The sequence below is a fragment of the Hordeum vulgare genome, chromosome 5H (assembly GCF_904849725.1).
Source record: "Hordeum vulgare subsp. vulgare chromosome 5H, MorexV3_pseudomolecules_assembly, whole genome shotgun sequence".
NCBI classification, from domain to species: Eukaryota; Viridiplantae; Streptophyta; class Magnoliopsida; order Poales; family Poaceae; genus Hordeum; species Hordeum vulgare.
The window spans coordinates 458,110,149-458,132,779 of record NC_058522.1 but is presented as its reverse complement, the minus strand read 5'-3'; the positions used below and the strand labels follow the sequence as shown (position 1 = coordinate 458,132,779).

Genomic DNA, 22,631 nt, shown 5'->3' with positions numbered 1-22,631 from the left:
GCAACGTCCCGAACTTCAATTAAGAAGCTGATAACACAGAGAAAGTAACATAGGTCTTTTTTCTACCAAGAGCCTACTGACAAGTCCTCTACTCTGGGAACTTGGGAAGTACACAAAACTACAGTAAAAGAAACTGAAGCAGCGTCCATCTCTAACAAAGCATACCAGGAACAAGGATAGCACCTAAGAAACAAAACCAGAGCACGCGACAACATCCTCAGAGTTCACATCACCTTTGTTTTCACCACTTCAACTTATTGCTTCCTTTTGTTCACTCCAGTCTTTGTCAACGGTGCCCAGCCTCTATTCTTGTTGAATCAGACGCCACTACCAGCAGCAACTTGGCTCCGTAGCAACGGATTTTTTGGAGCTTTTTCCTCTGTAGAATAGACCAAGAAAATAACAGCTGAGATATGACTATTACCAAACTACTAGGATCAGCAGGGTAAACATGCTGGAAGCAGTCTTTTTTTTTCTATTTTTTTCCACAACCCCCATAAAACCGCAGCCACTCCATATGCCACAACCTGCCTCACCCCATTTCCTTTAAACGACATAATCCAATCATAAATCTCTTCCATTTTACCAGGCATCACATTACAATCTAATGTGCAAGAAATTACATTCCACATATATTTGGCTACACTACAACCAAAGAACAAATGATCAATAGTTTAGTTACAAGAACAAAACCTACAATGCTCATCGTCTGTCCAACCACGATGCACTAAGTTATCCTTAGTTAGAATACTGCCCTTAAAAGTAAGCCATAGAAAAACTTTATAAGAGGTATTTTAATTCTCCAAAAGCTTTCAAATTTACACTGAACCTGCTGCATCTTAAGAAAATTATACAGAGATTAAACCGAGAAAACTCCATTCTTAGTCAAAAGCCATCTACAACTATCTCTATCTTTAGATAACATTGCATTAGCCCAGCAAGTTTTAAGCTCGGCCCTAAGTATAGCTGTTTCACCAAAAAGGACTCTACGAAATCTTATACTATCCCAACCTTCTTCAAAAACCTTACGTACTGTAAAATTGACACTAAAAGTTAAATAAGTACAGCCTATTAAAAAGTTCCCTAAGTGGGTTATTGCCAAGCCATAAATCGTCCCAGAAAAGAGTGTTTTCATCATTACCAACTACTCCCTCTGTCCCAAAATAACTGTCTCAACTTTGTACTAGATCTAGTACAAAATTATACTAAGCTTAAGACATTTATTTTAGGACGGAGTGATACTTTTCAACAACATCTGAAAAATCTTTTTTCTAGGCAACCTATTCTGACTGTTCTGCAACAAGATGACCAACTGTTTTACTTGCACGGCTCTTTGAATATTCTCTAGTGTTAGCAAAGCAGATAGGTAAGTGCTTGAATGTACCAAAAAGGTAAAAAAACAAAGATTGTGTCATAGTGTCAACTTCAGGCCTGCAAGGGCACTGTTTACATGCATCAGGGTGTCAATGGCTTGCATTCTGCAGGAAAGTTTAACAGGGTGCTAATTATTTGGATGAGGGCCGAATGAAATGATTCCAGTGCAGATTTTCATAAACAAGGTGTAAAAAAGTCGACCATGAAAACTAGACTAGAAGCATGTCTTAATAACGCACCTTCATTCTTCTCAGGAGTAGGGATTAGCTAGCAATATCCAAAGAACCAATGGGACGATAACTGATACGGTCGGTTTTGTGGATGCGTTTGGCAGCCACGGGTACGCATCTGGAGGTGGCATCACACACTTGTCGCCATTGAAGTACACTCTCCTTGGAAAGGCCCATCCTGCCCGCAAGGTGAATGTTGACGGGTCCTTCCGGAATAGAAGCTCAGACTGAACATATCCATCAGGTCCAGCAGTCACGAGATAATCATTGTAGTACCTGATGCCCCATAACAGAGCGGTGTCATCTGCGATAAGATGATTTGTCAATAGCCGAAAAAATATTCAAACAAGGAATATCAGGTGTCCAGGGAGAGGTGCTCACTCATAAGTCCATAAGGGTTCAGAGCTGTGTAGCTGAAGCTGGTAATGCTAGTCAAGCTGTTGAAATTAGGGTGCTGAGCTACTAGGTTCCACTGCGAGTAATTCATCCGGTAGTTGAAGTTTGTCACTGTGATCTTGGCTCTCCAGTACTCCTTATAGTTAGCCTTCACATGCCAATGAACTCTTATTGGGCACATATGAGTAGTGCATTGGACCAGAGGTGCCAAGTCGTTCTTGTCTTGATCATTCATGACAGAACCAAGATCAGGTGAGTTTCCCCTGTAAAAGTGTAGCATCCACTGTTAGATAAGTGAACAATAAGCTGGCTCTTCATTCTAGTTTATTATTTGGGTTATGTCAAATGTAACTTACTGTACACAGATTCCTGGTTTTGTACTGTTATCTTGGCAGCCACATGAGCATTTGGGGCAGGTGACAAGCGTGTCGCTGTAAAACGCTGAGAGGGATAAACAGCAAGTAGGAGACCTCAGAGCGTGAAACTGTGAGTAGGTACAAGTCACAGTCCATGTCACTGCAAAATGAAGCAAACAGTCAATATGCATGCTACGTAGTTACTGAGATATTCTTTCCATGCATCAAGAAATTAGACAATGGCTTACTGTGGGCTTGAGTTTTCCTCCTTCCATCTGGTGTAGTGAACTTTGTAGGTTTATCTAACTTGGTTGCAGGTCCACAGGTATACCCTGGACCAGGGGCCTTCAAAGTAAAATTCACAGGCAATTCCAGGGTCTTGGTTGTGATCCCTGACCGACCAACTGAAACTTCAAAGGAGACCACAACATTAGCAGGGTCTTGTGCCAGTGAGCTGAGGACTCCTCCTTTGCAGCAGTTGGCATTCTGCCTATTGAAAGGTGCCCCGGGAAGCAGGTCGACTATCTCCGGGTTCACCTTGCAGCTGTGAGGGACAATCTCTTTGAATTTGGAGCAATCGCCTTGCTCTGTAGCCTGTCCACCTTGCACGTACCAGATTACCTCCTTCTTTGACCACACCCACCCGAGCTTCCATCCCGGTGGCTGAATGTGGCGGTACTGTTGATAGTTGAATAGTGAAACCTCAGCCTGGAGAAATTACATCATTCAGGATTTGGAAAGCAGAGTAAACTGGGAAGAGGATAAAACATTTGTTGCACTGGCTGTTGAACTCGAAATATAGCTGGCTTGTGGAGGGTTCAAACAACGGAAAGGTACAGTCTCATGCCTGAGCAGTCATTGCTTGCTCGTAATCTCATTATTGTAATTTCTCTGACTGATGCAAGAGATACATATGCCAAATGTTTCTTTTCTCTTCCTTTATAAATTGTATCCTGAACATTCTACAGGGTGAAAAAAAACTATATTTCTTATTGTGCTTCAGCCTATACAATGATTCTTTATTTTGTAACTTACGTGACCATTTGCTTCATGTTAATTAAATCTCTAATTAAATTCTTATCTGAAATGGATGAGCAGAACTAGATCAGTGATAAAAGGATTCCATAATTTACCTTCTGCAAATGCAGTTGGTAGGTGTCATAGGTCAGATTTATGTAACCACTTGGACAGGAAAAGATTTGCTTGTGTATATTTCATAATTTGGAATTGTAGAGGGGTTATTGTTGTTCAACAAGTGATACATCCTTACCACATAGCCATCTAGAACCCAGCTCATCACATCCCATCTGATTGTGATGTTGCCCGTTGGATCAAGGGGGTCGTAGGCTCCTGCAGAAAACAGCAGAGGAATATTTGGTAACTTGGCCTGTTGCAACAAACCTCAATGGAGTAAAAAGTAAAAAATGCTTTCGTGGCTCTGAGTAAAAATGTTAACTTGGTCAGAAGGAGGATCAAGGTTGGAGAACTACTAGACAAGCGAAGCACTTTGTCACAGAATGTGAAGAGACAAAAAGAATTTCGTGGCTGCTGGGCGTTGATTTAAGGGGAGTCGGAGAAGTGACAGACATCCTCGACAGAAAGCGTGATGCCTGGCAGCTAGTGACCGCAAAGATTTGGATGGCGTGACAATCTCTGCTCACACAGCGGCAAAGGGATTTGTAGAATTGCCAATCTCTGTTCTTACACAGTTCAAAAAATATATGCTCTCGTCTTATAGAGGTAGGAAAAAGAAGAGGGGGCATTTGGCTGCTAGGTTTACGGCAGAGCTAAAAAAGACAGCTAGAGAGAAGAATGTTGTTGACCTAATGAACCAAGAAGACAAGCCAGGGCGAACATGAGCAATGCAGGAGACATGGCTCTCGTGCTCAAGAACATGATTCGTGGTGAAGAAGCAAGAGTGCAGGAGGAACTTGTGAACAGAGAGCTGCGGGAGGAAGAGAACGAGGAGGGGAAAGTTGCAGGGTGAGGATTTTGCCACTTTGGGCGGGGAGCGACTGGCATAGAAAAACGGCCTCTGATGGAAAAATAGAAAAAATCAATATGAGCCATCGGATTGCAATTGGATGGCACAGATCTTTGTGGAGAGAATTGTACAGATAACTACATGCTTCTGTGCAGAATGGACCCCCACTTTTAGTTATTTTCTAGCCAATATCCTTCTTGTTCCTCTCTAGCGTTTGCACAACCCCAAAATTCCCCAAACCTTAGGTCAACTCCACCGCACGACCCCATTTTGTCTGCGCGCGTCCGTTTAAGGTAAAACGGACGAATACCACGGTCCAACACGCGGACCCAAACGGACAAATGTCCGCATATCGTCCGTTTTTTACCCATCCCCGGCCCAAACTTGCGCCCAGTTTGGGGGAAACGGACATCGCGCGGACGCCCTCGCCGCACGCCCTTATCCGCCCGTGGCCCGCGTGTCGGGGACACAAGCACTCCCAAAATTTCCAGCGCCTCCACCCCTTCTCCCGCCCCGCCCCGCCGACGTCGCCGCCGCTGTTCTTCAACCACCACATCCCCCGGTCGTCCATAGCAAACCCCGTCTCGCCATGGCCGCCACCACGCCCGCGCTTTCGCCATAGTTTGGGCGCCGATCGGAGGAGGTTTGGCCGTCGCCGTCGTAGCCGGCGGCAGAGTGGATACGGCCGCACGCGACGTACCACGGCGGTCGCGGCAGCTTCCGACGAGTGCTCCAGAGCGGCCGGTAGCCGGCCACCAACCACCCCTGCATCGAGGTGACCATCACGACCTCTTTGCCACCACGAGCGCAAGGTGTTCGACACTTTGCCCGCAAAGGTATGGACACTAGTGACGAGTTTTTCTTCCACAATTTCATCTATTCATCGAACGATTCGTCGTCCGATGATGAAGATATTGTGGTGGTTGTAGTGATGGTTCACGACCACATTCAACAACAGCTTCCTCGGTACACGGGGTCACTCCCTGGCCGTGCTCCGAACTTGAACCGCAAAAGGGAGAGAGGCCAGGCCCGGTTACTTTGCGAACACACCGATCTTCAAGCCGGATAAATCCCGTCGCCGTTTTTCGTATGACAAGGCATGTGTTCAATCGTATCCGAGAGGGAGTGGTTGCTCATGACCCATACTTCGAGTGCAAGACGGATGCCCTTGGCAAGCTAGGATTCTCCTCTTACCAGAAATGCATCGCGGCCATCCGCATGCTTGTATATGGGATTCCAGGCGATCTGGTGGATGAGTATGTGCGTATGAGTGAGACAACATGTCTGATGTTAATGTACAAGTTCTGCCAGGCTGTGATCGAGGTGTTTGGCCCTGAGTACTTGAGACAGGCAATTGTTGCTGATACAGAGAGATTGTTGGCGACCAACGCAGCTAGAGGCTTTCCAGACATGCTTGGCAGCATAGATTGTATGCACTGGGAGTGAAAGAACTGTCAATTTGCTTGGCAGGGCCAGTACAAGGGGCATGTCAAAGCGTGCACTGACATATTAGAAGCGATGGCTTCGCAGGATCTTTGGATATGGCATTCTTTCTTCGACATGGCAGGTTCTCACAATAATATCAACGTCCTGCAACATTCTCCAGTCTTCGCCAGGCTTGCAGAAGGCTACTCCCCATCTGTCAACTTTGAGATCAACGGCCACCAGTACAACAAGGGATACTATCTAACTGATGGTATATATCCTCAGTGGTCAACTTTTGTGAAGACAATCTCAGCCCCGCAAGATGAGAAGAAAAAGAAATTTGCCCAAATGCAAGAGAGTGGTAGAAAGGATGTGGAACATGCTTTTGGTGTGCTTCAATCCCGATGGGGTATTGTTTGAAACCCTGCACTGTCATGGGATGAAAGAAAGCTTTGGGAGGTGATGACTGCTTGCGTGATCATGCACAACATGACCATCGAGGACGAGCGTGATGACAGTATCTTTGACCAAGGATTTGATTATCAAGGTGAAAATGTTGAGCCCCTGCATCAAGAACAGGCCACGTTTCAACAATTTGTCCATTTCCATCGTGAGATGCGTGATTGACACACTCATTTGGATCTTCAAAATGACTTGGTTGAGCACATGTGGGATCATATTGGCAACCAATAGATGTATTGGTTCATTTTATGTTCATTGAAGACAATTTCGATTTGGTTGTAAAACAATTTTATTTAGAGACAATTTTGATTGGGTTGATGTGCAAACTTGTTTTGATACAAAATATGGGCATTTTAGGCCCTGGCGGACAATATGGACAAAAGGATGCGGCCGCGCGCTGGACGCACGGCCACCGCATCCCAGAACAGTCCCGGACACGACCCCATCGCTCTACCAGACGGACAGAATCCGGAGAAAACGGACGTCCGTCTGGGGTCGCGCGGTGGAGTTGGCCTTAGGTTGGGAATACCGGATATTCTTCCACCACTGGTGGTAATAAACATTTGTCGCTGCACATTTGATGAAAACTGACCAAATTTAATCTTTGAATTAATCTATATATATGCCCTAGGTCGTGGAACAGAAGGGTTTCTATGGGTTACGACGCCTATCACGCAGTGGCGCCACATCACGCGGCACGCGTAGAACAAACAGACAAGTAGGAACTCTCTGGTGAACCGCCAGCCAAAGCCAGTCTAGAGCGGCCACCTAATGACACGGTCACTAAAACAAAAGCGCGCTCGGCCTCCCAGTTGACAAGTGACCTGTGACGAAGATGATGAGATGCAAAAATAATAATAATAAAAAATGGCAAGTGAGAGCTTAGGTAGCCCGCCACATGTCCTCACATGCCCGGTTGGTCGCGAAAGCAAGGCGTGATTTGGCCTCGCGGCCAGAGCCAGAGCCAGAGCCAGAGCGTGGTTCGAAAGTGCAGAGGCAGCGTCACTGACGCCGACGCCCAAACGAAATGGCCGCAGTAAAAGACCAAAATATCGTACTCCTCCTCCAACTCGCTATACCTCGGCAGGCAAAAATAGCCCATGGTTCGAGCACTCACTAGTACGAGTAATAAGCAAAGCGAAAGGAAAGGAAAAAGGGAGAAGCCTCCCCGTGAAAATCCACCCGCATACTTGGCACCCACCACGGGCACAAAACAAGGGATAAATCCAAGGTGGGGGACGAGGTGGTGGAGAGAGAGGGAGAAAAAAAAAACCCTACTTAACCGACAGTCTCGCCGGCGGGAGGCAGAAGCGCGGCGCGTCCAGTCGTCCAGGCGACGCCGGCGGCCGTCTCGCGCGCCCCGCGGGTGGCTGCGGCGGGGGCCAGGGAGCTGAGGGTCGTGGGGGCGGAGTCAGATGCGCTCGGAATGGGGAAGCCCGTCGATGTCGAGCTCGGCGGCGCGGGAGGCCTCGCGATCGCCGGCGGCGGAGGAGGAGGAGGAGGGTGGGGCTTCGCCGGCGCGGTCGGCCGCGCCGTCTCGTTCCGGTGCGTCTTCGTGCTCGCGCTCGCCGTCGGGGTCCTCGTCCCGGCGCTGTTCCTCCTCCTGCCATCCCGCCCCGAGGGCTACCTCTCCAGCGACCCCGACGTCCTCGCCGGTGAGCTCTCCGCCTCCAGCAGCTTGAGTTCTCATTCCTCGTGGTCGTGGTTGCTCCGAGGGTTTGGGGATTCGTTGGTTTAGTTGGTCCATATTGCGCGTGCGCTTGGGTTGACTGAGGGCTAGGTCACTTGGTAGGACCTAGAAGGCGGATCGACGAGGTGTCGAGTTCATCATCTCAGGCTGCCGTTCGGTGCTCTGCTCCGATACATCCTCCCTGGATCTAGGATTTGCACGATTTTACTACTCAGCTACTCGGTTGGTGCTCTGGGATGATCGAATGTCTGTGATTGGTGAATGATTAGCTCTCTACTTCTCTTGTTGTATTGAATTTCAAATTCTGGATTCAATTGAAACCTTACTTAGATAGTTTGTACTATTACAAAGTTCATATCGGTTTTGCTCTTATGACCTGGGATTTGAAGCCAAGTGTTATGGTTGATGCAACATTCGAAGTTCTTCCTGGAATGTCTTGTTAGAGCCTTAGAGGTCACATGGACATGGTGCTACTTTCCTGTATTTTTCTTTTGTATACAGCCAGTACCTGTATGATGTGGTCTCTCATGGGTTTTCTAACACGCAGGGTGTAGAATTATTGGCTTGTTTCTGTCAAACTTAGATGTGTGATTTGTTTCCAGAGTACTCCCTCCGTCCGGAATTACTTGTCGCAGAAATGGATGTATGCTACTTGTTTGCCATGATAACAGGGGTCGTTAATTTATGAATTTCCTACTGCATAAGCTCGTGATGGTGTACTGGTGTTTCCAGACGTGACTGTGCTGTGTTTACTTTACCTTGTCGCTCATTTTATTATGATGTGTCAACTGTGAACTAAATGGAGGCTTGCGATACATATCATTGACTTCATCTATCACTGCATTGCATGGTTGTGTTGGTTAGGTTAGGATTAATAACAAGCATTCTCGTATTTAGGTTTTCTCTTATGTCCTGGGGTTTTAAGGCAAGTGTTATGATTGATGCAACATAAAAGTTCTTCCCGGATATACTTGTTGGAGCCTTAGAGGTCACATGAACATGGTACTCTGTTTCCTGTAATTTCTTTTGTATACAGCCTGTACCTGTATGATGTGGTTTCTCTTCGGTTTTCCTTTTTTGACCAGCTTCTCTTAGATGTATGGTGTGGTTTCTCTTGGGTTTTTTAACACGCAGGGTGTAGAATTCTTGGTTTGTTTCTATCAAACTTAGATGTGTGATTTGTTTCCAGTGTACTTGTTTGTCATGATAACAGCGGTCGTGGATTTGTGAATTTCCTACTGCACAAGCTGCTGGTGGTGTACTGGTGTTTTCAGACGTGACTGTACTGTGTTTACTTTATAAGATGCTTATTTTATTATAATGTCTCAACTGTGAACTAAATGGAGGCTTTTCATACATGTCATTGGCTTCATTTATCACGAGCATTGCATGGCGTTGGTTAGGTTATGGATTAATAACAAGTTTTCTCGTATTTTGCTATTAATTGTTTATGTGAAATGTTCTTGGTTGTGTGTTATGTTGTTGACATACCATACTTATGCATGCCTATGTATTCCCTCCATTTTTATTTACTATGCATATTTGTCCAAAGTCAAATTTTATAAACTTTCAACAAGTTTGTAGAAAAATATATTAACATATACACCACCAAATTAATAACATTGGATTCGTAATTGAATATATTTTCACATCATATAGATTTGTTATTGTGAATGTTCATATTGTTTTCTACAAACTTGGTCAAACTTTATAAAGTTTGCCTTCAGTCAAAGCTAATATGTGGAGTAAATAAAAATGGAGTATTAGACAATAACTTGTTTAGTGAAGGACTGAAGGTATATTTTCTCTGTAGTTTAGGGAGGAACACATTCTTAAGCGTAAAATATGGTTATTGTTCTTTGTCAGATCATAATTTTTTAGTAGTCCGTATATTTGGGACCTGTTTGAAGTGGCGTGAGCAACCTCACATTCTGAAACTCATCATATTTTTCATCAAGATTCTAACAGGGTTCTCACCTCTAATGAAACTCACACTGCCTATGCTAATGTTTTTTTAACCCTGGATTCTAAGGGCTTAAGTAGAATATAAACCCCTTATACTTAAGAGTGTCTTAGATGCTTGCAGGACAATCAAATTGTACCATGTAATTAAGGTGCTCTATCTAATACCTGATATCTATATTACTTATATATGGTAATGCCATAGTGCTCTACTGCTCAATGTAATCTCTGCATCACTTGGTTCTCCTATATGCATTTTTTCTTTCCCTTTGAGATAAAGATTTCGTGCTAGTATACTAGAGTTATTATCATTTGTTTGATGACTTGCCTGTTCATCCTCACTAGTAATGGTGGCTGTGCTAACCAGGGATCCAGGGTTAATTTGGCTCGTGCCCTGGGCTGCATGCCCGAATGAAAGTGCTGATTTTTTCAGCCTGGCCAGGAAACCTGGATAGGTAGCTGTTTGGATACTGCCCTAGGCCTGGGAAGCCATCAAAGGATTAAATGAACATATATACTGACATACTGGCCTGTAACCCATCTGCAAAGTGCTGTATTAGCGTGATGCTGTCGCTTTCCATGATGCAGGCTACTGGAATAGGATGCCTCGCAGTCCGAATAACTGCCTGGAGCCCTGGACGATCCAGGCCAGGCACTGGTCTAGTTCTTCAGGAATCCAACCAAACAAAGACCAGGCTGCTCCCAGGAAAGCTCCAGGCCAGGCATTCGGCAGCAAGGACACGAACCAAACACGCTCCCAGCCCCTAGCATTTGTGGCACAATTATGTCAAGTGTATTTGACCTGTAGCTTTTTATACCCCAGTTGCTCCCTGTTTGCGGAAGTGCCACAGTGATTCTTTGTTGACTGCGCTCCCTGTTTGCGGAAGTGCCAGAGTGATTCTTTGTTGACTGCTCGTTATCTCTCAAACTATTTACTATCAATCCTATTTTACCACTAGGTTAGTTATACTAAACTGTGCCAAACTCAGCAAAGCTAAACCACATTATCCCTTCATCTTGGCCAACTTGGTGAACATTTTCCTAGAGCTTCTCTATTTCTACTTGCTATATGTTTGTGTGTAAAATGTTAGTATTTGTATTTTCTACTTCGTTGAATTATGTAGTGATGCCTAAGTGGATTTTAATATCGACTAAAGAACTCCTTTCTCTGGTTCAGCTAAAATCCAGGTTGGTTTCACGTTGGAAAAGCCAGTATCATTCCTTGGTGCTCACATGGACAGAATAGGGAGTGACATATTTGAAGAGATTGGTGTACCTAATAGCAAGGTGACAAATTTTTCTTATTTCTTTACTCCTTTTATTCTTCCGCCTTCACCATTGGTTAATCCAAATATGTTATAAAACAGGTTTCCATTGTTTCGATGCACTCTTTAGCTTCTAAATACTCCACGCGTGTGGTCTTTGGTGTTCTTCCTTATCCAAAAGATGCTTCGATAAGTTTGCCAGCCCTTAGTGTACTGAGATCATCCTTAATAGAGATGATGCTGAAGCAGCTGAACCTATCCTTGACACCATCACTTTTTGGGTATCCATCTTCCATCGAGTTGTTGGAATTCCCTGGAGGAATTACTGTTGTTCCCGTGCAATCTGGTTCTATATGGGCAAGCACAGACCCACTATTCAACTTTGTGCTGAACAACTCCATTGGTCAGATCTTGGGTAATCTTACAGAGCTAAAGAATCAATTGGAATTTGGATTGGACTTGAGGTCCTATGAGGTATTGCCAATTTAACCACTTTCGATGATATTACCGATCAGCTGGTTTCATTTTTGAATTTAAGCTCACCATCTATTATACATGTGCAGAGAATATATTTGCAGTTCAGGAATGAAATTGGTTCTTCAGTTGAAGCCCCGGCAACCATTGAGGCATCGGTGTTAGATGGGACTAGTATTCTCTTGCCATATAGATTGAAACAACTAGCTGAGCTAATCAAAGAACCTGATGCGAGGAACCTCGGACTTAATCACTCTGTATTTGGTAAAGTAAAAGGAGTTCAGCTTTCATCATATCTACAACACTCAATCTCGGATTTATCTCCTAGTCCAGCTCCTTCACCATCTCCATATCCATCCCCCTCTCCATCACCTTCTACAAGTGTACCGCCATATTTGTCGCCATCTGGGAGCGTCCCGCACCTTACACCCCCAGCCTCTAGTCCCTCTCCTCAGGCTTCTCCCCCTTTACCAAACCACCCCCCTTGTTTTCCATGTCCTAACTGTAACCCCTTTCCTCCAGCTGGTAGGCCAATGTTAAAACCACCCTGCTTTGATGGTGGCCCTAAGCTGCCTCCATTTGTGCATTCACCACAGCCATCCGCTGTTCCATCCCCACCAGTTCATAAACCATACCTTCCTCCAGCATTTCCACCAATCCCTGTCCGTGTAGATCCTCCCCATCCATTACCATCTCCCAATCGTGTGCCAAATGCAGTCCCTGGACCAACTTATCAAATGATGCCGATACCTTCACCCCCAGTGCCTCATTTTCGACATTCAATGCCTCCACGGAAGAAACGAAGTAGCACAACAACCAAGTCTCCTCCAATTGCTCCATCTCCATATTGTAAGTATCTCGTTTCTTATCTCTGTAGCATTTACTCAGGTTTGTGTTTTTAATTCAATGTTTAATATTTTGATTGTTGGTTTGGAGTGTTTTAGTTCTAGCCAAGTAGACATTGACTTGTGAATTGAGACACTCGACGGATCTACTGCATTGTTTTGTATCTACTCCCTCCGTCCGGAATTATTTGTCGCAAAATTTATAAAAATGGATGTATGTAGAACTAAAATACATCTAAATGCATCCATTCGTGTGACAAGTATTTTGGGACGGAGGGAGTAGTAGATAAACTATTAGGGTTATTTTCCTTTAAATGATCGGTCATATTGAAGATAGAAGATATATACTCCCTCCGTCCGATATATACTCCCTCCGTCCCAAAATAAGTGTCTCAACTTTAGTACAAAGACACTTATTTTGAGACGGAGAGAGTATTATTTTGAATTAACCTATATTTTTCCTTGTGGTGCGTTGGGTGTTTCTTTGGTACCATATGGATTGGTATGCCGTCAATGAAATTGCATTGATTAAATCCGAATTTGAAAACCCACAAATACTGGCAGCTGAAGTCTGCTTCAGTTACATATGTGCTGCTTCAATTTGCTTTTTAGTCCTCTGCCCTTGTGTAATTTATGAGCAAAATAAATCTCATTCGAGTATGAACTTGCAGCTCTCCTCCATTCCTGAAGTGATGGTCAGATTGCTTCCAATGTTTCTGCTCCATTGTCCAGAAACCTATCCTGAGTAAGAGGTTGATGTGGTTGCAGTTTTGCTGCTTGGAACTTCCTGAACAGGAAATCGCAATATGATACTGCAAAGGCGGGTTTTGTTTTTCAGTAAATTTGAACTGTATGATGAATCCCGGACCATCTGAGGCGGATGTAACTGTAGATATAGGTCTATGTTATGCTAATTTACAGGGTTTTATGTCACGAAGGTGGCTGCCCTACACCTTTACCAAATTGTAAGGTCTCGCCAAAGGGTTAGGGGCTTATGGTAGAGAAAAATGTATTAATACTCTTAATTGTAACATATTTAGCATACTACAACGTGCATCTTTGATGTAGCATTTCATGCGGGCCTTTTCGTGCTGAGAAGAAATTTAGCGTTCATATCGTGGCACACCTGGTTATGTTATTGAAATATCGAAGTTTTGTCACAAAGGCTACAGCGTTTGGCCTGCCTTTCATGTGCTTCACCTAGGTGGAAATAAAATAAGCTATATTTTGGCCAAGCTGTCAACATTATTAACTCAAAAATGAATGGTGCCAAATTTGGTGTGTTGAACTAGATCGGTGCCATATTTGTGCAGATTCACCAAAAAAATGCCATCCAATCAAAAAAACCAAAAAATACTTGTAAATGTTCAAGTTAGTACTGTGAACTCATGTTCAGTTAAATCAAGCTGAAGCAGGAGCGCAAATTCCAAACCAAGAAAAAAAAAACTTCCGAGAGAAAGGGGTAACAAGTCCTGAATTTTTCATTGCTGTCCAATATGTTTATTTTAGCACAGGTGCCCAATATACTGAAAGAAAACAGAGCGGTGACAAGAATCGTCAATACCCGGTTACCAGGATCAAGATGAATTCAGTTACACAAAGGATTATCAATGAAGCACTTGCAAAGCTTGATAAATAAACATGTAAAATGCAATTGTCAGTATCGCCTGACCATACCCTGTCGGAGTTGTAACAGTTGCAAGTGATCCAAACACAGGAGCCAGCTCAAGTGAACACAGAGGGACCGGTGTTCTCTGAGCTAGAGCTATCTCAGCAGCCGCCACACATGGACATGGACACATGGTGGGTGATTTCTTCTGCAAAACTAGGTATCAGCCATGGTTTTCGGCTGCTCCTTTGCTTGGTATGTTGTACCAATCTTCCTTCTTGCTTTCTTTTATCTTTCCCGTTCCGCGTTTTTCAGCTACTATATACAGCAAAAATAGGAACTCAGTTATCATACACGCTGTTACCGTGATCTTTTACCGCCTATTAGCTGGTGAATGGGCGCCCTGTCTTTGAATACCATCCTTCCCTCCTTTGCTACATACTGATTTTGCCAAGCTGGACCAAGGAACCATGCCGCAGCCACTCCCCCGAGCAAGCCTCCGAGCTGTTATTAATCAAGTGAAACTCATGAACTAAACATTTCATTACAGCACGGAATGAACTACGCAGAAGTTTGGGAGACTTACATGACCCCAGTTGTCAATGCCCCTTGAAAGGAGACCCATACCCTATCAAACCAAATACATGAGATTTTCAGATGGAACAAAGCAAATAGCAAAAGCAAAGAAACACGAGGTAAGTGGAAATTAAAATCACTACCATATTTAAGATAACCACACGTGCGATCTGCTCTAAACTTTCCCTTCCATGCCCCAAAAGCTTTCTGTGCCTCCATGTATAAACAGCATAGGCACCAACCTGATGGTGCACATAAGGTGATAAAATCATGTAGGAACGTGTATCAGGATTTTTTTAACTAAATAAGAACAGGAACACGGTTCGTCGCGTTCGTACAAAATATTAGTGGCAATTAGAAGTGATATTTTTCAAATGCTCAAGTATGACCGACAAAAAGATGTACATTAAAGGCCAGCTCAATCAATATGTCCAAACAAAAGATACACCAATGTAGTACATACAACTGGGTCAAAATGATATGATATTTTTCAAATGCTCAAGTACGACAGACAAATGATGTACATTAGGCCTTGTACAATGCAAGGCACTTAGGAAGGTGCTTAGTAAAATAAACATTTTTTTTCTTAAGCACCAGGTGCTTATCTGTATAGCAGGGGTGCCTAATTAAGTGTTTGTCCTCTATAAATAAGCACCAGTGGTTAGACAAAATCCGGTTTGTTTTTCTAAGCAACTTGCATTGTACAAGGCCTTAAAGGCCAGTTCAATCAAGATGTGCAAACAAAAGATACACCAATGTAGTACATAGAAGGTCAAGATGATATTTTTCAAATGCTCAAGTACGGGCGTACGGCAGACAAAACGATGTACATTAAAGGCCAGCTCAATCAAGACGTGCAAACAAAAGATACACCAACATAGTACATAGAACTGGGTCAAACTAAAGTTTCCAACTTAGAGGTCGTAGAATAGAAAGAAATAATGATGAAACAATCTGAACAAATTACAACAGATGATCTATGTTCTGATCTATCAGTGACATTTCGTAATTCCGTATTGCTAGCAAATTATGCCGTGATGTAGGGTTAAGCAACCATGATTTTGGATCACACACAATAAAATATTTAGGTAACTGTATTTTGGAAATGAACTAGACATACCAGTCCAAAAATGGCCCCTGATGCGCCAACAGAAGGTGATTGACAATAGCGATAACTCATTAGCGAACCTGTTACAGTTCCAAGAATGAAGAATAAATTATGAACCAGGAACTAGACAGCAATCACGCCACTCCATGAATTAACAAAGACAGGTAACAAGGACAAACAAACACCTGCCAACGCGGAAGTGAAATAAACAGCAAGAAATCTTTTAGGGCCAGTAACGAGCTCCACGGTAGGGCCAATCGAATTCAAAGAAAAACAATTGAACTGCATTGTTACAACGATAGGAAGGAAAGTTAGCAATGGCGATTTAATATAGTATAATTCTAATTCTCGATAGAAAAAGGGTCACATACAGCAAGATGAGTAAGATTTCCATGAAGAATTGTTGATGTAGCCAAACGCCAAAATTCCCCTCTATCAATCAGGCTGTTGACCTTCCATCGTAAATCATGATTGCAGTCCCATAAGACAAAAAATAAATACAGTTTAGGTGAAATGGAAATTTCAACACGTACCAACCTTTGCTCCCCACATAATAAGCTTTCCTTGTGATGCTATCTGAGCGATATAGGCCCTTTAAATAAAGTAGTAAAACTGTGTTAATCCACAAATGTCGAAAGGAAGCTAATACTATAAAAACAGAGGGAATCACGCAACTTAAATTGAGCATGGACTTACAGGATGTTAACAGCAAGAAGGACATTAGTCCACAGCCTCTTCTTCGAGTTGATCCCACGAGGCCTTCTGGGCTGTAAATTTCCGCTACCGACGTATCTCCCACCTGACCTATTCCCACCGAACAAAGCAGAGCTGCAAACAAACGATGTGGAGAATACATTTCCCAGCGCCCCAAGAACTTGGTGTGTGTCAATTGGCTGTGATCCTCCAAACCAAATGTCTCCTATTCTGGGCAAGACATCAAGAGACCGCACCTCCTGGGTATTGCACAAGCTTCAGTTCAGATTAGGTTGCGCTGCGAGCTCTCAAATTCATAAAACCAATTTCTAACATGAAAAGTGAAAGGGTTCAACGCAGCACGGGCGATCATGATAACGACCGACCAACATCTGTATAACTAGAGACTGAAGGATATCACAGCTTATTGCTACAAATGACAAGTCCCAAGAAGTAACGCTACAGTTCGCGTCGGTGAAAATCCGACAGACCGCGTCACAATAGAAGAGCGAATTGGAGGCTGAGCGAGAGCGCCAGTACCGGCGAGCAGAGGAGGCTGGAGAAGCGACGGCGGAGGGAGCGGCCGAGGTGGACGCCGGCGACCGCCGCGACGACGTTCGGCTTCCAATCTCCGCCGTCGCCTCCCCCGCCTCCGCCGCCGCGTCCAGAGGAGGATCCGGGAGGGGGCGGGGGAGGCCACGGGAAGGAGGGGAGCAGCAGCCACGGCGCCATGGGAGCACCACAAGCCTGCGTCGTGGACCCCGTTGATGCCTTTCGATTGGACAGCTTCGCTTTGCTTGCTTGGAGACGCGGCATCGGACCGTACTACGGTGGGCGGGTGGGCCACATGGGCTTCCTTTGCCTAGCGGCAACATCATGGGCCTTTCCGATGTCATAAGTACCTCTGCGGCCCGCATGCTCTTCAATAGTTGTAGATCAGAAAACTCCCTTGAAATCTCTCCCTAATCTATATATACCTATATACCTATATTATTATATAATATATATATATATATATATTTTATAATAATAAAACGGTTATTGCTTCCGTCGGAAAACCCACCGCGATATTTTTATAAAAAAGCCCCTGTAATTTTTGTTATTCAACCCGCGCTCCATCATTTATCTGCAACGTAAAAGGAAAAAACGATTCGCTGTAAAAATTATACACGTACGCATCGCCTCGTCCCGTCAACCCTGGCCTGTGCCCAGGCCGCCGCCACACCACTCGCCGCCGCGGTCGGCCTCAACCTCCACCGCTGCCGATCTCAACCCACCCGCCTCCGCGGCTGTACCTCTCCCTGCTCACTGCCCCCATTGCGGCGCTCGAGCGCATCGCGTCGACCCTGGTCCACCCTGGCCTGTGCCCAGGCCGCTGCCACACCACTCGCCGCTGCGGCCGACCTCAACCACCACTGTTGTCGATCTCAACCCACCCACTTCCGCGATCGTACCTCTGCCCGCTTGCTGCCCCCGTTTCGGCGCTCGAGCACAACTTCTGGATCAAATCAACGCGACAGCTACAACGACTTGGGATGATGCGTCTGCTCGATGTAGAACGGCGGCGGCGCGCGGATAAGGCGCGGCGGAGCGAAGTAGTTGCAGGTGGAGGCGGGCCTCCATGGCTCACACACGGAACTCCGAGGTTATGGCGCGGCAACGGCGACTACTTATGGCCAGATAGAGACACCTAACCCTTGCTCCCCTCATCGTATCCCCTCCTCCGGCAGGACTCGTCATCTCGTGAGATCCCCTCCCCATGCCTCCAACCGTGTAACAAGCACCAGCAAGAAATTTTGTTTTGTGATAATTTGTTTGCTGATGAATGAATGTATTGAATGTAAGGTTGCATTGTTGTAGAGAGAGAATGGAACACCACCTTCAGTTTGTCATGTGATCTCACATTATCTATCCCATGAGTGAAATAAGATAACAGTCCATTGATCAATTCACATAGCCTCTTTGTTTTGCTTTACTTGTCCCGCTCAATTTCTCATCATGGTGGAATTAACAATGGACGGGTTGATTTCTCAACAAAATAGGATATGACTCACTACATTAGTTAGTTAGCTTATTATTTTAATAAATCAAAATGATTATAAAAAAATTAAAAGCGTGTGGTATTTTTTTTCTTCCGTTGCAACGCACGGGCTCTTTTGCTAGTAATAATAAAGCACATATTGCTTCTGTCGCCCGTCATTAAAATTACTCCTAAAGTTGATAAAAATTACCCACCAATGCCACCCGTAAGTATAAAAACAATTCACTTTTCGGATTTCAGAAAACGCCGCCCTGCATTGTGTTTATAAAGAACTGATATATAGATATACCAGTAACAGAGGACTAGTGCGATGGTGAGAGGTGCGATACTCCAGGCCAGAGACCAGGGTTTGATCCCTGGTGCACCACTTTTCTCTACCTTTTTCCCATTTTCCCATGGGCCGGCCATGTGCAGCTCAGGGCATCGTGTTTAGTATTTTTCTTTCTTTACTTTTTATTCCAGTTTCAGTTTTTTCTTCTCTAAATTAATTCCAGATTTCAAAAGAAAAAAAAGTTGCCAGTTCGAAAAAATTAGAAAAACTGTATTTACATAATATTCAACAAGTCATAAAACGTTCATGAGTTCAAAAATTGCTCACATATTATAGAACAAATCACAATTTCATATAAATTGTCATGAAATAAAAAATGTTCATGATTTTTTAAAATGATCCGATATTCAAAGCATATTCAGGAATTTGGAAAACATGTCTATCAACTTTTAGAAAATGTTTGTAAAAATTAAAACACATATGTTAATAATGAACAAAACTAATTGTCGCTTACATAAAGGTTTTGTTAGGAAACCTCTAGAGGTCGTTTTATGATTTTATTTAGTCCCTCGCGTCGGATAAAAAAAGGTTTCCGTGTTTTGTAGTCTGCTCAGCTAAAAAATATTTTTTTATGACGCCTTAACAAATCAAGCCGCGATGAGCATCATATTTTTAGTCTTTGAAATCACATTTTCAAAGTGCCTTATCTCATCATGACATCACTCAGATATACTTTGTGAAATAACATTTCAAAAATCCTTATGCCATTATTGCATTGGATTCATACCTTTTTATATCTATCACACCTGCATAACCTGATAGTTTTTCTTCCGTTGCAACGCACGGACATTTTTGCTAGTACCTCTAAAAAAAACTCTCTTGAAATATGGAGTGGTGATCAACGAGATTAGAATTCGTTCTACGCTAGTTAGCTATAATTTTTTCTTTTGAGGGACGAACGGCCAATGCAGGCCCATGTGATGGTGAGAGATGCGATACTCCAGGCCAGAGACCAGGGTTCGATCCCTGGTGCACCACTTTTTCTCTACCTTTTTCCCTTTTTTTCATGGGCCGGCCCATGTGCAGCTCAGAGCATCCTGTTTAGTATTTTTTTCTTTACTTTTTATTCCAGTTTCAGTTTTTTCTTCTCTAAATTAATTCCAGATTTCAAAAGAAAAAAAAAAGTTGCCAGTTCGAAAAAATTAGAAAAACTGTATTTACATAATATTCAACAAGTCATAAAACGTTCATGAGTTCAAAAATTGCTCACATATTATAGAACAAATCACGATTTCATATAAATTGTCATGAAATAAAAAATGTTCATGATTTTTTAAAATGATCCGATATTCAAAGCATATTCAGGAATTTGGAAAACATGTCTATCAACTTTTAGAAAATGTTTGTAAAAATTAAAACACATATGTTAATAATGAACAAAACTAATTGTCGCTTACATAAAGGTTTTGTTAGGAAACCTCTAGAGGTCGTTTTATGATTTTATTTAGTCCCTCGCGTCGGATAAAAAAAGGTTTCCGTGTTTTGTAGTCTGCTCAGCTAAAAAATATTTTTTTATGACGCCTTAACAAATCAAGCCGCGATGAGCATCATATTTTTAGTCTTTGAAATTACATTTTTAAAGTGCCTTATCTCATCATGACATCACTCAGATATACTTTGTGAAATAACATTTCAAAAATCCTTATGCCATTATTGCATTGGATTCATACCTTTTTATATCTATCACACCTGCATAACCTGATAGTTTTTCTTCCGTTGCAACGCACGGACATTTTTGCTAGTACCTCTAAAAAAAACTCTCTTGAAATATGGAGTGGTGATCAACGAGATTAGAATTCGTTCTACGCTAGTTAGCTATAATTTTTTCTTTTGAGGGACGAACGGCCAATGCCGATGTCCATAGTTTAGCAAAGTGTGCTCATTGGCGTCATCTTTGACTTGGCCATCCATATGACCCAATTGTATCCCTCCTCGTGTGACTTTTGATCAATAAACTTTGTTTTACACCTAAAAAATCCCTTAAAAAGAAGAGTAAAATACACTAGAGGTCCTAAAAGTATTTTAAGTCTGTCAAGTAGGTCCTAAAAGTTCAAAATCATTTATCGTGGGTCTTAAGTGTGTATAAGTCGTTTACCACAGGTCTTAAAAGTATTTAAAATGTGTCAAGTAGGTCCTAAAAGTTGCTCGTAAAATACATATATAAGACCCGTTGTGAATGAGCTCTAACTTTTAAGACCTATTTGACACGCTTGGAATAACTTTAGGACTATTGGTGTATTTTACTCAAAAAGGAACCCCCGAATATGACGTTAGATTTTTAATGTTAAAAATTAAATGCCCGGTCAAACGCATGACAATTTAAAAAATAATCGATTACACTACATGACAATTATCACTTTAAAACATGGTAAATCTTACACAACAACATGAAAAAAAATAGTTTTTACATGGAAAATTTGGCGTTCGCTAGCACGTCAAATTCTTAACATTTACCAGAAAAATGATCTGCAAATGTCATATAACTGTCAAAGTATTTTTTTTAAGTATTACCTCTCCATTTCAAAATAAATCTTTTAAAAAGTCAGACTTGTGCATCATCTTGAAGTGCTACAAATTTATCTAGAGCTGGACGTCGATCACAGGCGTTGGACACATACCCCTAAAAAAAGTCGTTGAGCACATTATTCCATTCAACATGCCTGCATAACCTAGAGGATATGAAATTTTCCTCTCTTTCTTTTAAATTCTTATAGGCCCGATATACGAGCGGATTTCGAGCAAAAATGAGTTAAGGTTAATATAAAGTAAGTACGTGTCACTTTTTTTTTGCGAGAAACTTAAGTATGTGCCACTTTGAGTGATTTCCCCAAAGTCTGCACTCATTACCCCAAGAGACTGATTTCTCTCCATTTTTTGTTTGAATCTTGGCTTTACGGTGCTATTCCACAGCCAGCTTCTGTCTTAGGAAATGATCTGATCTGTACGACACACTGGGACCTTTGCCCGTCAAAGATTACTCCAAGAGACAGGACACACGTTCGTTCTGCAGGCTGATGCAAGTTGCAACAGCCCCGCATTCCATGTTCGATCGGCCACCAACGGCCCGGCCGGCCATAAATTCGTAAAGGGAACAAAAGCGACCGAGACATGGACAAATCAAAGACAAAAGGGATCGAGACATAGACGAGAAAACGAGAAAAGAAAAATCTCTACCGGAACCAAATTTGAAGTCGCAGAGTAGGTGGGGTTTTTTTTTTTTAAAACGGCGGTAAGGGTATCTCGAGGCACACCAGCAAACCTTTCGGGACGGTTCTGTCTCGTGCCGCGGAGGTTATCCAACATGGGTTCTGTATCGATCTATGGAACGGTACGGACACAATTTTTCTCATAAATCGGTTACAAACGTAAGAAGGTTTGCGGGAGTCCGGGTCGCTACTTCGCATGATTTTGATCGCTCTCGCCCACCCAAAACCACTTCCCCCTCGCGTGTGTGCTTTCCATCCGACGCTAGTTGCCCGCATTCATGCCGCTGTAGAGCGGCCGCACTCCATTGAAGAGAGGAGGCATCCTTTCACTCGCGTCGGCATTGAACCGGTTCATCGATCGAGGACATCTCAAGCAACATGTCTTCAATGTCTACGCTTGTTCAATGTCGTAGACACGTGACTGGACGAGACGGAATGTATATGTACCACACACGTTCAATGTCTGGTCCGTCCGTACGCCGCCGTTAATCAGGCTCGTCGACCAAGAAACCCACTCTCGCGTCCCACATTGACGCATGGTCTCAACAGAATCCGTTATTTAAGGACGACCACACCCGACTATCTCCACAGCACAACGCATCCG

General features: G+C 43.3%; 3 protein-coding genes across 3 annotated transcripts; 1 reads left to right on the top strand and 2 right to left on the bottom strand.

Annotated features, from left to right (window-relative positions):
* Positions 1-13: 13 nt before the first annotated feature.
* On the bottom strand, positions 14-4,331 carry LOC123398589 (COBRA-like protein 1). Its single transcript, XM_045093046.1, has 7 exons — positions 4,180-4,331; positions 3,627-3,706; positions 2,605-3,064; positions 2,357-2,516; positions 1,986-2,263; positions 1,614-1,908; positions 14-379 (listed from the first exon to the last, which is right to left on the bottom strand). The coding sequence occupies exons 1-6, from the start codon at positions 4,250-4,252 to the stop codon at positions 1,625-1,627; spliced, it is 1,335 nt and encodes a 444-aa protein (XP_044948981.1). The 5' UTR covers positions 4,253-4,331; the 3' UTR covers positions 14-379; positions 1,614-1,624.
* A 2,973-nt stretch (positions 4,332-7,304) lies between these two features.
* Positions 7,305-13,576, top strand: LOC123398588 (inverted formin-2-like). Its single transcript, XM_045093045.1, has 5 exons — positions 7,305-7,882; positions 11,057-11,166; positions 11,247-11,618; positions 11,708-12,467; positions 13,135-13,576. The coding sequence occupies exons 1-5, from the start codon at positions 7,654-7,656 to the stop codon at positions 13,149-13,151; spliced, it is 1,488 nt and encodes a 495-aa protein (XP_044948980.1). The 5' UTR covers positions 7,305-7,653; the 3' UTR covers positions 13,152-13,576.
* A 350-nt stretch (positions 13,577-13,926) lies between these two features.
* On the bottom strand, positions 13,927-17,237 carry LOC123398590 (RHOMBOID-like protein 10, chloroplastic). The gene is made up of 9 exons (XM_045093047.1): positions 16,990-17,237; positions 16,453-16,709; positions 16,294-16,348; positions 16,128-16,208; positions 15,942-16,038; positions 15,769-15,836; positions 14,792-14,890; positions 14,659-14,700; positions 13,927-14,576 (listed from the first exon to the last, which is right to left on the bottom strand). Exons 1-9 carry the CDS (start codon positions 17,179-17,181, stop codon positions 14,433-14,435), a joined length of 1,035 nt encoding a protein of 344 aa, XP_044948982.1. The 5' UTR covers positions 17,182-17,237; the 3' UTR covers positions 13,927-14,432.
* Between the last annotated feature and the right edge of the window lie 5,394 nt (positions 17,238-22,631).